This window comes from Aulostomus chinensis, chromosome 8 (genome assembly GCF_037954235.1).
Source record: "Aulostomus chinensis isolate RoL2024-O1b breed Wild chromosome 8, RoL_Achi_v1.0, whole genome shotgun sequence".
Classification (NCBI taxonomy): domain Eukaryota; kingdom Metazoa; phylum Chordata; class Actinopteri; order Syngnathiformes; family Aulostomidae; genus Aulostomus; species Aulostomus chinensis.
This window is the reverse complement of record NC_141327.1, coordinates 19,067,174-19,080,626: the sequence shown is the minus strand read 5'-3', so window position 1 is coordinate 19,080,626 and position 13,453 is coordinate 19,067,174. Positions and strand designations below refer to the sequence as shown.

The 13,453-nt window shown below is 41.5% G+C and overlaps 1 protein-coding gene and 1 long non-coding RNA gene across 5 annotated transcripts in view; one reads left to right on the top strand and one right to left on the bottom strand.

The window, feature by feature from the left end:
• lcorl (ligand dependent nuclear receptor corepressor-like) overlaps nt 1-1,968 on the bottom strand; it is a 21,135-nt gene extending 19,167 nt beyond the window's left edge. The window contains exons 1-2 of one of the 2 annotated variants that reach the window (XM_086211499.1): nt 1,770-1,968; nt 786-851 (exon numbers count right to left, since the gene is read on the bottom strand). In XM_086211499.1, coding sequence (XP_086067625.1) covers nt 786-851; nt 1,770-1,962 — 259 coding nt within the window. In that variant the 5' untranslated portion in view covers nt 1,963-1,968. The remainder of the gene's footprint in view (nt 1-785; nt 852-1,769) is intronic. The other variant, XM_086211500.1, reaches the window with a different exon arrangement.
• Nucleotides 1,345-13,453, top strand: part of LOC147257514 (uncharacterized) — a 23,248-nt gene continuing 11,139 nt past the window's right edge. The window contains exons 1-2 of one of the 3 annotated variants that reach the window (XR_015117613.1): nt 1,354-1,400; nt 2,039-2,081. This is a non-coding gene — a long non-coding RNA (uncharacterized LOC147257514). Of the gene's footprint in view, nt 2,082-13,453 lie in introns of all 3 variants that reach the window. The other 2 variants (XR_015117612.1, XR_015117611.1) reach the window with 2 other exon arrangements.

Genomic DNA, 13,453 nt, shown 5'->3' with positions numbered 1-13,453 from the left:
TATTCCTCTTCAAGTCTTTGACCTAGTAAACACCGAAAACAAATGACTCATTTCAGTAATTATTCTCTTCAAGTTTATAATTAGAAATTCGTATTAATGCGGTCTTATCTTAATAACAGTTTCTGTCTCTCAAAAGAGTTAAGTAAGCTTATTAACTCATCCCCAGTGTTGATATTAATGTCTTGGCTCAGATTTACAGTATTGTGAAGGTATCTTTTGATTTAGCGGTTATGCAAGATCTGTATGATGTAAAAGTAACTGACTAGTGGCATTATGACAGCAGGATACTCATCTATAATACACTGAATAAAAGCACTGTGGCTAAATGTCAAAAGAAAAATAAAGGGACAAGATTTATTACATGAACATGGTAGCACTTTATGGAATAGATGACATTTTCCTAATAGCGAGGCGAACCTCAAACACAACACTGCAAAACATTACATCCCCCACAAGGCAAAAGGCACGATATTAATGCGTTTGCAGTAACTTGATCCCACATGCACCTTCCTGCCACTAAAAATAGTCAGAGAACTAAATGTGTATTAATCCTTTGCTGAAAATATTGCCGGCAAATCACAGATTAACGCCTATTTAAGTAAAAACAGTGCCCAGCTGCTGATGTTGTCAGTGAGTGAAAAACAGAGCAGAGAAGTTGGGAGGTATACAAAGACAGACAGAATCATTATTGAATTTGGGCTGATATTCTCTTGGGTATTACTGTATGAATGCAACAATAACTCGAAGCGATCGCGACTTGTTCCATGGTCACACAAAGAACCCACCGTCAAATAAACTGAGGTCTCTCATCAGCATGGAGCCATAGATTCCCTCCAGAATGCTTTCAAACCCTGCCAGACACAACAAATACACAAATAAAAGTACAGGACTAAAATATTGCTGTGATGTAACAGTAAATTCTCAGTTTTCACAGTCTGACAGCTACACAATGGTTTCTGCTTGAAAGTGCAATCACACGGTCAAGTGACAGTTCATGTCCATAACCACTGTAGGTACTGATAAAACGCTGTTATAATCACGTAGTAAGCAACTGTTGGAGGCAATTCTTTGATTTGGTGGTGGAGTTTATACAGATTCATTTGTTTCCATTTCAAAATTAGTAAAACGATGATTAAATTCTGTAATCCTTAAGTAGCCGGTTAACATGGAATGAACTAGCTTACCATTACCGGCTTCCGCTGCCTCTTAAACTGCGTTCAACATCAGCAGACATCAAAAGACACCAGTTTAAATGTATTTATTTATTTCACACTGGCAATACCTTAGCTCCTCGAACGTAACGTTAGCGACAATCCCCTCCCCCAAACAACACCAACAGCCTTAATGTTGGCACGGCGTTAGCGCAAACAGCTTTTAAGTCAATAAACAACGCTAACTTTGTAAGTACAAATAAAGTAGTTAAACGAAAGATACGCCGTAACTTTATGCTAATAGTAACATACCCTCTTGAAAAATAAGGCTTGAGAAGTTGGAGAGGGGCTAACAATGCTGAGGATGAAGCTAGCGGGGACAAAGAAAAAGCAACTCGTCCGGCTAGCCAGCTGGTAAATATTAGCCTGCCAGCTTACCCGAGCCGCAGAGGCTAGTCGGTCACATACAATGTTAGTATTTTTGCTAGCTTGCTATGCTTTAGCTAGCATTAGCTAGCGATGCTACATAGCCGGGTAGCGACCTCCACTATTACCGAACAAAAAACGTTTCACTATCGTTTATTTCTTACAAAATGTAAAGCTGAACATGGATCATACCAACGCAGTGTATCAGTTTGTATCGCCAAGAATCAAGTTCCCGCCGAAACCCTCTTCTTTCTGCCGTGCATTTGGAGCACTGCACGGTCGCCATTCTGCGTCCTTCCCCCTCTCTCTCCCTGTCTGAAGAATATTGTACAAAAAAGTGGATGGAGCCCTCGGTCTGACAAATGAAGCTAACAGGGAAGTGCATAAAACCTGCATTCTACATAATGGCCAGCAGGTTGCAAAAATCATAGAATATATGAAAAAATCATATTTTTTTTCAGGCCGATTGCAGCAATAGTCAACACTGCTGCTTCACTGGTTCAGGTAAGACTGCCCTGAAATTCCATAGACTTGATGTAGTTAGTTAGGTTGTAGTTAGTTTGTTTTCTGTATTATAAGCAAAGCTATGTAAATATCCATCCATCCATCCATCTTCTACCAGGTAAGGGGGGGGGGGGGTGTGGAGCCTATCCCTGCTGACATTGGGTGAGAGGCTGGGTTCACCCTGAACAGGTCGCCAGTTTGTCGCAGCCATCAGAAGCAATTAGGGGTTCAGTATCTTGCTTAAGGATACTTTGTCATGGTCACTGGTAGAAGTGAGGATAAAACCAGCGACTTTTGGTTGCTAGACGGCCACTCTACCGCTTAGTTGTGCCACCCCGACAGTGTAAATATCCCTTGACCCATTTCAGTGAGTGTTTTTTAAGCAGGTCTGATTTATGATCTACATGGAGCAGAAGAAAATTTTTACCTCCAGTTAATTTTTTTCGTGAGGCTACAGTAGAGTGGAGCAGGCTGTGTCCTAAAGCACTGAAATAAATTAGCATTGTTGAATAGAATATCTGGTTCCCTCACCTCAAAGTCAATGAAGTTTATGAATAGGCGTTTGGTTAAAGTCTTGAAATCAGGTCTGCCCTTAAGACATTTTAACTCACTTGTGGCTTGTGAAGCTTTTAAGTATCTTCAAAACTGTTCTTAAGAAGTGGCTGGTACAGACTACAGAGGTTTTCACAGACAATGAAAGTCATCATGCTCAGTTTTCAGTATAATTACATTCAGGAACCACAGGAAGTGATTTGCAGTGATTTAGAGTTCCTACATCTGTGGTGCTGTAACAGCAAAAAAATAGCTTTAGGAAATAAATAATTGAATTTACACCTTAAAAAAGTATGAATAAAAGTGATTCTTTTGTTAACCCTCACATACTGTTCAAATCCCTTACTTCACAGTATGTGGCTCAAAATTGACCCGGCCCAAGAATTGCCCTTGTAGCAAGTATTTTCAGTAAAGTTATAACCCCAAACCTATTCATAATGTTTAAATGACCTATGCTACTTCAAAAAATGATTGATTAGTCCTTTCTGAATGTTTCAAAGGGCAGGGAAAGTGTATTTTTTAAGTTTTAACACCACTTGTGATTGGTGAAATATCTATTTTGGACAAGAATATCTATTACACAGGATAATTTCATGTAATAAAAAAAGTCACAATGATTTGAATTTATTCTATTCCATCCATCCATCATCCATCCATTTTCTTCCACTTATTCCTGTTAAGGGTGGTGAGGGGTGGAGCCTATCTATCTATCCTAGGTGAGAGGCAGGGTTCACCAGGACAGGTCACCAATTCATAAACCCATCACAGGGCCAACACATAGAGACAGACAACCATTCACACCTACAGTCAATTTAGAGTATCAATCAGCCTCATCCCCCATGACTTTGGAAGAAGCTGGAGAGAACCCACGCAGGAACAGGTTGAACATGCAGACTCACACAGAAAGATCCTGTTCCAGAGCCAGGACTCGAACCCGGAACCTTCTTGCTGTGAGGCGACAGCGCTGACCACTGCACCACCGTGGATGCTTCTTGAGTAGGGCTAGGCTCAGATTGCTGCGCTGCCCTCACAAATGCTGATGAGGCTTCTGTGCGGGGAGGCGTTGTCGTTTTTGCATGGAAGGAGCCACAAGGGCTTTTCCAAGTTCCTCCAAAAAGAACCTCCTCCAGTTCCTCTTGCTTGCCCTCCAGGTTAGGTTTAGCTCACTCCAAATCACAAATGCATTGTACATGGATACGTCAATGATGCTGTGGAATATGACAAGGGGCCAGCAGGCGGTTTTCCTCTTGCAGCTGTATGCGCCTTTGACTTTATCAAGATTGTCCACTCCGCCCTTTTTGCATTGTAGTCAAGGATGATAGCTGTTTTTTTGTCTTCCCGAGCGCTCACTTCTGCAGCCGTATGTAGTGTGCTCATAAGGATCACGTTCTTGTTCTTCTTCGGCATGTATGAGACAACCGTGGTGTCCTGAGTAAAGGCACACATAGAAGAAAAGACCTCTCTTCCCCTTGTTGCAGTTACGGCAGGTGGCAGCTCAGGTTTGTTCCTCCTCACAGTGCCAAACATTGTGATTTTTTTCTTCAGCAGCACCTGACCCAGCTCATGAGATGTGAAGAAATTATCACAGGTCCTCTAAGCCCTTCTGTCATTTCCAGTACAACCCACATGCCTCGTTTTAGGGTCATCTTGACCTCTGTCACCTCTTTCCCTCTTTTTAAATTCACACCAACATGACATATAAATTTGACCCCACTGGTAGATGTAAAACCCATCTAGATAGACACAGGTCAAATTTGACCTGTAACAGCCTCAAAAGGGCAACATTTTTTAGCTCATATACAAAATTATGTATCAATATTTTAAAATTATTTTCATGTATTTTGGGCCACTTCAGGAAAATTCATCAAGTTTCAGGCTTAAAGAATGATGTTTAGTGTGTTTTTACTGCTGTCAAAAGTCAAAACGGGTCAAATTTGACCCGAACAGTATGTAAGGGTTAAGAGTTGGCTTGGGAAGCTTAGCATTCAAGTCTCATGATTTTGTTGCCATGGGACTTATTTTAGGCAGTTATCTAGAGTCTAATTTTCACATTGCCATTGGCTTTTGCTGAGGGAACAAGAGTCGATGCTACATCATCCCTGTTGCATGCTATTGCTGAGAGATTACTGCCAACGTTGGACCTCTACTATTTTCATATATACATAATAGATATTAGAGAATAATTACTTGTGGAGGGGAGACCTAAAAACTCCCATTTTTCAAACAAAATATTGTCTAGTATAAATAAGTGCAAAGGTTAAAAAGTGAATTACAACATTATACAATATACACGATTGTACATTATTGTAAATGAAGTTAGTCTCAAACAGGGCATTACATGAGCATGGAATTGTTTTATAGATACAATATCATTATAGAATTAGATGCATATAAAATAAAATAAGAAGAGTAACAATATTAACACTGTTGACTGCTCAGGCCGTAAATACAACTTTGGTTTGCCTGAAACAAGAAGAAATAGACATTTAGTTTTCTCTCATTTTCTCTCTCTTCTGCATTTAATTTCCAACTGACAGGTATAGGATACAGGTTTCATCTTTGCACAATTGTAATGACATACTTCATTAGTGATACGTAAAAAACTGTTGCAGGTAAATAAGCTGATTCAAACAGAAGTAATATGGGTGTTTATTTATAAGATGTGTGAACAAAAGTTCTCCTTCCCGGGAGAGCAATGAGGCACCTGTCTGTACAGCGAGGCAACAAGGCATCAGTCTGCTGTTTTGAACACACCCATCATCACCTTTGGCTTAAGTACCACAGCCCAAAAACATTCATCCACAAAACAATGGTTCTCATGGTTGCCACGTCCACTTCTTTTATAACTAGGTCCAAAGAGAAGGAAGCAGCTGGGACAACAGCTGTCATTTCTTCAGCTTGCTGCTAGGAGGAGACATTGTTAACCAATTCAAGCCTCTCAGGCAGAGCTCACTTACTCACCCTGTTGTTCCAGAATAGTTTTACCGCAGACACTCAGTCATTCGATAGTGGCAGGCAGGCGGATGCCCAAATAACATCGCCTCTATTTTTATAAAGGACCCATGATGTTGATGTGATAATGCTGAAGTTGGACCTCTCAGAAGTAGAGGAAGTAAAAGTAACCCTCAACTGGTGTCTTTTGAGGTGATGAGTTATTCTGAGATAAGAGAGATGACCATGAGAAAATGGAAGTTTATGCTTGAAACTGAAAATCCCTCATGCCAAGGAAGGAACCTTGAGACTGGTAATCAGATGGGATACTGCAAAGGTTCTCTGGTGATCTCACACACATTTTAAGATCAAGTCGGTGTGTGCACAACATTCAGCTTGGGACACAGTGACTCCAGGAGTGACCCAGCTCCTCCTTAGTGTAACCACATGGGGGCAGCAGAGCACTTTTGGTGCTATTGGAGGGTTCATGAGGCTGTGAGGGGTATACGTGAACTCACCGTCTCTATCATCAGCTGATTGGCTATTACCTTATCTATCCTGTGACTGCACCTCCCCCTACCCCAGGCTGCTGCACTGTCGCCTCACAGCAACAGGGTTCTGGTTTCGAGCCCCAGCTCGGGATCTTTCTGTGTGAGTCTGCATGTCCTCCCTTTACCTGCGTGGGTTCTCTCTGGTACTCCAGCTTCCTCCCACAGTCCAAAGACATCAAGAGGGGACGAGGCTGATTGATACTCTAAATTGACCGTAGGTGTGGCTGTGAGTGTGAATGGTTGTCTGTCTATATGTGTTGGCCCTGCGATGGACTGGCGACCCGTCCAGGGTGAACCCCACCTCTCGCCCGAAGGCTGCTGGGGAGGCTCCAGCCCCCCCCCCCCACACACACACACACACACACACACATACACACGACCCCTAACAGGATAAGTGATAGAAAAGGGATGGATGGATGAATGGATTCATTAAAAAAGCTTACGTTATGAAATAAAATGAAAGAGGATGTGGAAGGTGTTGTTTGTGACTTGACCCAAAAAGTTAAACTAGTACCTCCAAAAACCTTAGCTTTGCTGCTGAGCGTTGAAAGGAGAGCAACAACCAATGTCAAAGTTGACCGTAGGTGTGGCTGTGAGTGTGAATGGTTGTCTGTCTATATGTGTTGGCCCTGCGATGGACTGGCGACCCGTCCAGGGTGAACCCCACCTCTCGCCCGAAGGCTGCTGGGGAGGCTCCAGCCCCCCCCCCCCCCCCCCACACACACACACACACACATACACACGACCCCTAACAGGATAAGTGATAGAAAAGGGATGGATGGATGAATGGATTCATTAAAAAAGCTTACGTTATGAAATAAAATGAAAGAGGATGTGGAAGGTGTTGTTTGTGACTTGACCCAAAAAGTTAAACTAGTACCTCCAAAAACCTTAGCTTTGCTGCTGAGCGTTGAAAGGAGAGCAACAACCAATGTCAAAGTTGAATTATATGAACTTGAGGGCAGCATTCAGGAAAACTTCTCCTCCAGTCAAACAAGAGCACGGCCTGTGCAGAGTGATCATGTGTGGGGGCCTTAACCCTAACACTAACCTTAGCCACTGACCCAAAAATCTGCATTTCTCCAATTAGGGGCACTGCTTTTGTCTCCAATTGCACATGTCATCCTCAATTAACTGGTCTTAAGTCTGGTTTGGTTTGTGCCCCTTTAACGCGTCCCAGCAGCACATCCACCAAGTTCAAGGTTGATGGGATGAACAAGAAAAGAATACTTCGTAACAAGCATGGAAATAAATCTAACTATGCAGCCAGCACAACAGTGAGTTATGAGAATGACCAACAAAAGAGTGGGTCTTGAAGAATGTGTCAGTAAGGCAGAACATCTGAGATGGAGTTATGGGAGACTACAGAGCAGACAGGCAGATGTGATTGAATACTCAGTGTGGAGGAAGCGGCGAGTGTCCAGGGCCCAGGTGGAACTTGTTTTCACGGTGACTTCTAGTGTAGTTGATGTGGAGATGGTGATGAAAAATGGCAGTCTTGTGAGCAGCATGTCTGTGGCCAAAAGCATAAAGCCTGATGTGCCCTGGGGATGGCGATGATGACGTTTTAGGTCAGTATAGCGTGGGCATGTGAGTGTGCGTTTACATCATATGTGACTACATAAAGCGATCAGGAAAAGTGTGTCAGCTTAGCACCAATGTCAGGACCCAGGGGAACCTTTAACACCTCAGCCACCACCATAACTCATTACTGCAAAACCTCAAAGTCCTGCTCTGTGTGTGTGCGTGTGTGTGTGTGTGTGTGTGTGTGTGTATGACTGTATACACACCTGGATCTTGTTATGTAGTTCAAAACAGGGGCACAGTAGCTACACATTTTATTTCCCTCATCTTCACTGACTCAACAAGTCCAAACACAACATTCAGAAATAGACTGTAATGACACTCAACCACGTATTAAATGAAACCAAGAAGAAAAACAAATGAAGATGATGAGATTAAGATTACATCGTGTCCTAAAAATAAACTAGCAATACTACATTGCTGTTGTATGCCTCTACAATGTGTGCCTTTCACAGTGACCTTGATTTTTGACCATCAAATTTGTTTTAGTTCATCCTCGAATCCCTGTGGATGTTTGTTGCAAATTAGGTGAAATAGCTTGAAGTACTCCAGAGATTCTGTGTATACACGTGGTGGCAATAACCTTGTACTTTTAATTTTGACCTCCAAAATCGTTTCTGTTCATCCATGAGTCCTAGTGGACATTTGAACCAAATTTGAAGGAAATCCCTCAAGAAATTAAAGAGATATCATGTGGATGATGCTTGACAGTGACCTTGACCCTTGACCAGCACAATTTTTTCAGCTCATCTTTGCGTCCCAGTGGATGTTTGAGCCAAATTTGAAGTTACGTCTAGGTATTCCAGAGATATCATGTTTGCCTGAGGAGATAGCGACCTTAACCTTTGACCACCAAAGTCTGTTAAATTCACATTTGTGTCCAAGAAGAAATTGTGGCTGAATTGGTCATAATTCCTTCAAGGTGTTCCTGAGTTATTGCCTTCACAAGAATGGGACAGACATCATGAGCATGAGGTGACAGTGACCTTTGACCACCAGAATCTTTTCAGTTCATTTCGTAGTCCCAGTAGACATTTGAGCCAAATTTGAAGAAATTCCACCAGGAAATATCCAGAAACGTTGCAAAGATAAGAATGAGATAAGAATGCAACCTCAAGCTTTTTAACAGCACCGAGGCAAATCCCTCCTTTCCACGTTTCCCTCCACCACTCCATCACTTTTCATCACTCCAGATTCCCTGTCGTACACAGGGTAGTGTGGGCAAAGCTTTAAGAGGATTTAAGTCAATTAAATGTACAGGTGCTTTACATGAGCCCATTGGTTTTTAAGATGATTTGAACCAGCTTTCAATATGCCATAAAAGAAACATCTCATATATTTAATACAAACAAGATTTAGCTGGTATTAGTGGGAATTTATTGCACCGTCTAACAATTAAAGTAGCTTGGAATGCTGGCTCAGTATAAACTCACACTCCTTACCCTTTGCAACCTTACGTTAGACATATTTATTTTATTTTGGTTCCATATAGTTTTAAATTCAAGGCGCCGCTGTTTTTTTTTCCCCCCTTTCAAGAAATTTCTCAGATAAATATAATTTAACTGTGCTGTGGTGAACACAAATCAGTGGGGATCATGTTTAATTAGATGAGGCAAGATAAATTAGAAAAACACTCTGACAAAGTAAAAACTCCGGCTTAAAGTAGAGGCCTGGCTGTTTTTGAGGTGCTGATTTGTGACAGTTGATGGATTGAGTATGCTATTTGTGCTAATACTTGGATCCAGTATGTTTAATCATTTGTGCATTCAATGAATCAAAATGAGCCTTTTATGGGGGTGAAACCGCAGTCGCTGCAGACTGGGAGAGTCTCATTGTGTTTTTGGCAACAGCTTCATGTATAATCACTGACATACTACAGACGCCCACCACACTTTAGTAGGGCCCTTCAAATAGGAGCTTGAAAAAAAAAAATCACTTATTTAACCTGCTTTGAGAGCTTGGCATTGTTTTAATGAAAACATATGAAAAGGGAGACGAATATTCATAACACAAAGGAAATAAATATGGAAATGATTACCTGAGTTTGTGTGTTTGACCGTCTGCACATGTACTCGAAAGACTGTATGCGCGCGCGCGCCTGTGTGTGTGTGTGTGTGTGTGTGTGTGTGTGTGTGTGTGTGTGTGTGTGTGTGTGTGTGTGTGTGTGTGCGGTAGAGTCCTAGGGATTAATATTATGTTTGGAGCATGGCCATGGTGATTACTACAGAGGTGCAGTAATCTCGTCCCTACAGTCCAGTGTGAACGCTCACTTCAGTTTCCCATGTCCAAACTGCAAATAGCTTGAGATGCTATTGTGCAAGTGAATGCATATAAAGACATCTGTTTAGAATTCCTGGCTTTGAATGGGAGATGGTGGTCGCTGCAAGACATGCTAATGTTTATTTGCAGTAGAGCCTTTCCCTACATTTCTTTGTAAAATGCTGTCAAGAGGCAATGGCTGCACCTACATGGTTTGTTTTGGGCCAGCGTCACAACAATAGTCTGTTTGACTGGTAGGAATGAAATTGCAATGTATACATTTCGTACAGTTTCTAATTTTCCAGTTTGATATCATATCAGTGACGAAATTTCAAGTTGACCAAATATATATGTGTATGTATGTATGTATGTATGTGTGTGTGTGTGTGTGTGTGTGTGTGTGTGTGTGTATATATATATATATATATATATATATATGTGTATATATATATATATATATATATATATATATATATATATGTGTATATATATATATATATATACAGATATACACACACATATATATATATATATATATATATATGGATGGATGAGTAAAGCCAGAAATGTGCTCAGAAATTTTTTCTTATTAGTCCAATATAACAGTGTACAACTGTACAATAGTCTATATTTTGAATGAAGTAGTTTTGACTCGTGTTTGTAGCATTATCTTTACCACGAGGTACAGGGATTGTTATTCGTTAGTTATCATAAGCTCTATTTTGAAATTCTCCACAAATTATATAGAAGATAACAACAATAAAGTCGGCTGGGCTGGGGCCTTCCTGTGTGAAGTTTGGATATTCTCCCTGTACTGTAGGCCTCTGAGTAGGTCTGTGTGTGAACTGGTGTCTCTGTCTCTCCCAGATGAGAGGTATAGACAATGGATGGATGGGTATTATACTGTACTGAAATATATTGTGAAGAACTCTTATCGAGATTCCCATCGAAAGGTCCTGGCCAGTAGCCAGCTTGACTGCTTCCTGTAACTGGTTTGAGTCAGACTGTGCTCCCACTGCCATCGAAGGATTCTCTCGGAATGGGAGCACGACTGCTTGGGAGAGGTGGTCTCAGACTGGTTGTTTATGATTACCTAGTCAGAATGATAAACCACAAAAATGACAAGGTATTTATGAAAGAGGACAGAGGGCCAGTAACAGGAGAACAGTAGGATGGATGGATGGATGCAGGAGTGTGTGTGGACATGCATGCAGAGACCTGAGCAGGGAGACACCAAGCTACTGCTGATGTAAAGATGTCTTTCCTAACCTCAGTTCTGTCATGCTGGTTTTAACTGACCCCTTTACTCCCCCTCTCAGTTTAAGCTGTGTGTATCTGGGCAGGTCTTGATGTAAGACGGGCTGAGTGCGGTGTGTGTTCCAGTAAAAGGGGCCCACGGGCTTATGATGCATTGGAGGACTATGGAGGATTATCATTAATTCTACACAGTACACAAAATAATGCCCTTGACCGAAGACACTGCGCACACACACACACACACTCACGCAGGCACACACACAAACACACACTTATGATGTGAGGAGGTTGAAGGTGTGCAGTGAAGCTTTGGAGGGGGGCTGGAAGGTAGAGGTACACAGGTCCAGACCTCGCCGCAGGGAAGATGGGGGAGGGACGTGAGCAAAGGACGAGAGGAAATAGCAAACTAAAAACACGTGAGAGGTCAAGTGTTCTCCTTCAGCAGTAGCAAAGCCAGAACACAACCATGTTGCTGTGGAACTTCTCTGCTCGCCTGTCCTGCCTGCACGCTTGTGACAGCCATAGGCTGTTAAGATAATAGGCATGATGTATTCAGATTGTCCATCTTTCTCTACAGCCCATTTTTCATTAATGCAATACGTCTGGCCTGAGAAGAAGTTCTTAAAATTTGGCTCAATTGTTCACTGGGTCCCAAGAACGAGCTGATAAGATTTTGGTGGTCACTGGTCAAGGTCACCAGGACATAAACACTGTACTTCTCGAACGCACGAGAATTTTTCCAAATTTGCCTTAAATGTCCATTTGGTCATGAAGATGAGCTGAAAAGCTTTGATGGTCAAAGGCTATCATATGTTTGTGTTTTGTTTTTTTTATATCAACTCTCTCTCTCTCTCTCTCTCTCTCTCTCTCTCTCTCTCTCACACACACACACACACACCTACACACAAACATTCCTCGCTGTCATTGGCTGGATCTAATTGAGGAGGTCATATTTTGAGAGGTCTGAAAGACACTGTTGCTTATCTCTTAGAATAACTACAATCTTGTTTCAGAGGAGAGATGAAGAGAGAGCCTCCCCTGTAATTCCAGGCAAGTGTGATATTTCTCTATTGATAGTGAAATGAAAGAGAAGTTTGTTATTTGAAGCTTTCAGAGCTCAGAGAAAAGTCATAAATTCAAACAGCTGTCTTTGTGTGTGTGTTTGTGTTTGTGTGTGTGTGTGTGTGCGCGTGCGCGTGTTTTCCGCCTGTAATGCAGTTATGAACCTTGTGAGGGAGTCATGTTTCTGATAAGAACTGTGACTCCAGACAGCTGTGTGTTTGTCTCTTTGTCCATCAGCTTGGATAAATATCAGCTTATATTCCTGTTCTAATCCTGTTTCAAGAGAGATAAAATGATATTTATTAAATTTTATGGGAAGGATTTATAGAATCGCATTGTATATTAAACAATTTAAATCAAAAGAAAACTGCTTTTGCTTATGGCTTCTCAAAAATGAATAAATAAATAAGAAGACTCAAAAAGTGTCACTAAAAGCTTGAAACAAACCGGTCCAGAGGCTCTTTGTTACCAGACCAGTGCAGTTCTTTTGGAGAATGATTAACTTAATACATTGCAGAGGGAAACGAAAAGGCCAATCAGTTTGATAATGGCGATAATGATCATGCTATAATAGCTTAGCACAGCCCCGATGCCCCCCAATAGGCTTTATTAAAGGGATAGTTAGGGATCATAAACACATGGCATCGCTGATGTTTTTCACAGCAAGGCTGTATATCAGGAAGGTGTCAGGACCTGTGGATTACTTCAGACAAGCAGTATGGAGACTTTTTATTAATTTTATTTTATTTGAAAATCTGTCACACTGTTTGTGAGGTTACTGCAACATGTTTCCCTGGTAAACTCCAGCAGTGTTTTTAGGACACCTGACATTCCATTGCCATGAGGGAGAATGGATAATGACTGAATTATTTAAGCCCAGTCCTGGTTGTTAAGGTGGTCTTGATTTAAACCTAGTCTCGACTACACCTTTGCAGACATGCCCATCCATGTGAATTCACATGAGACTCTGGCTGTTGCTTAGGAGCAACAGGATAAACTGCTAGTATCCACTGCTAGGTTGCTGATTTGTTGCTAATCATTCATAATTTGCAGGTGTGTCATGGAAGATCCTACAACCCTAAAAGGGAACGGACAGGGAGACAAAACAATAAAATCTATCAGGAAGAAGCAATAAAATAGAAATAAAGGACATGGATTTTAAAAAATTGTGAGATA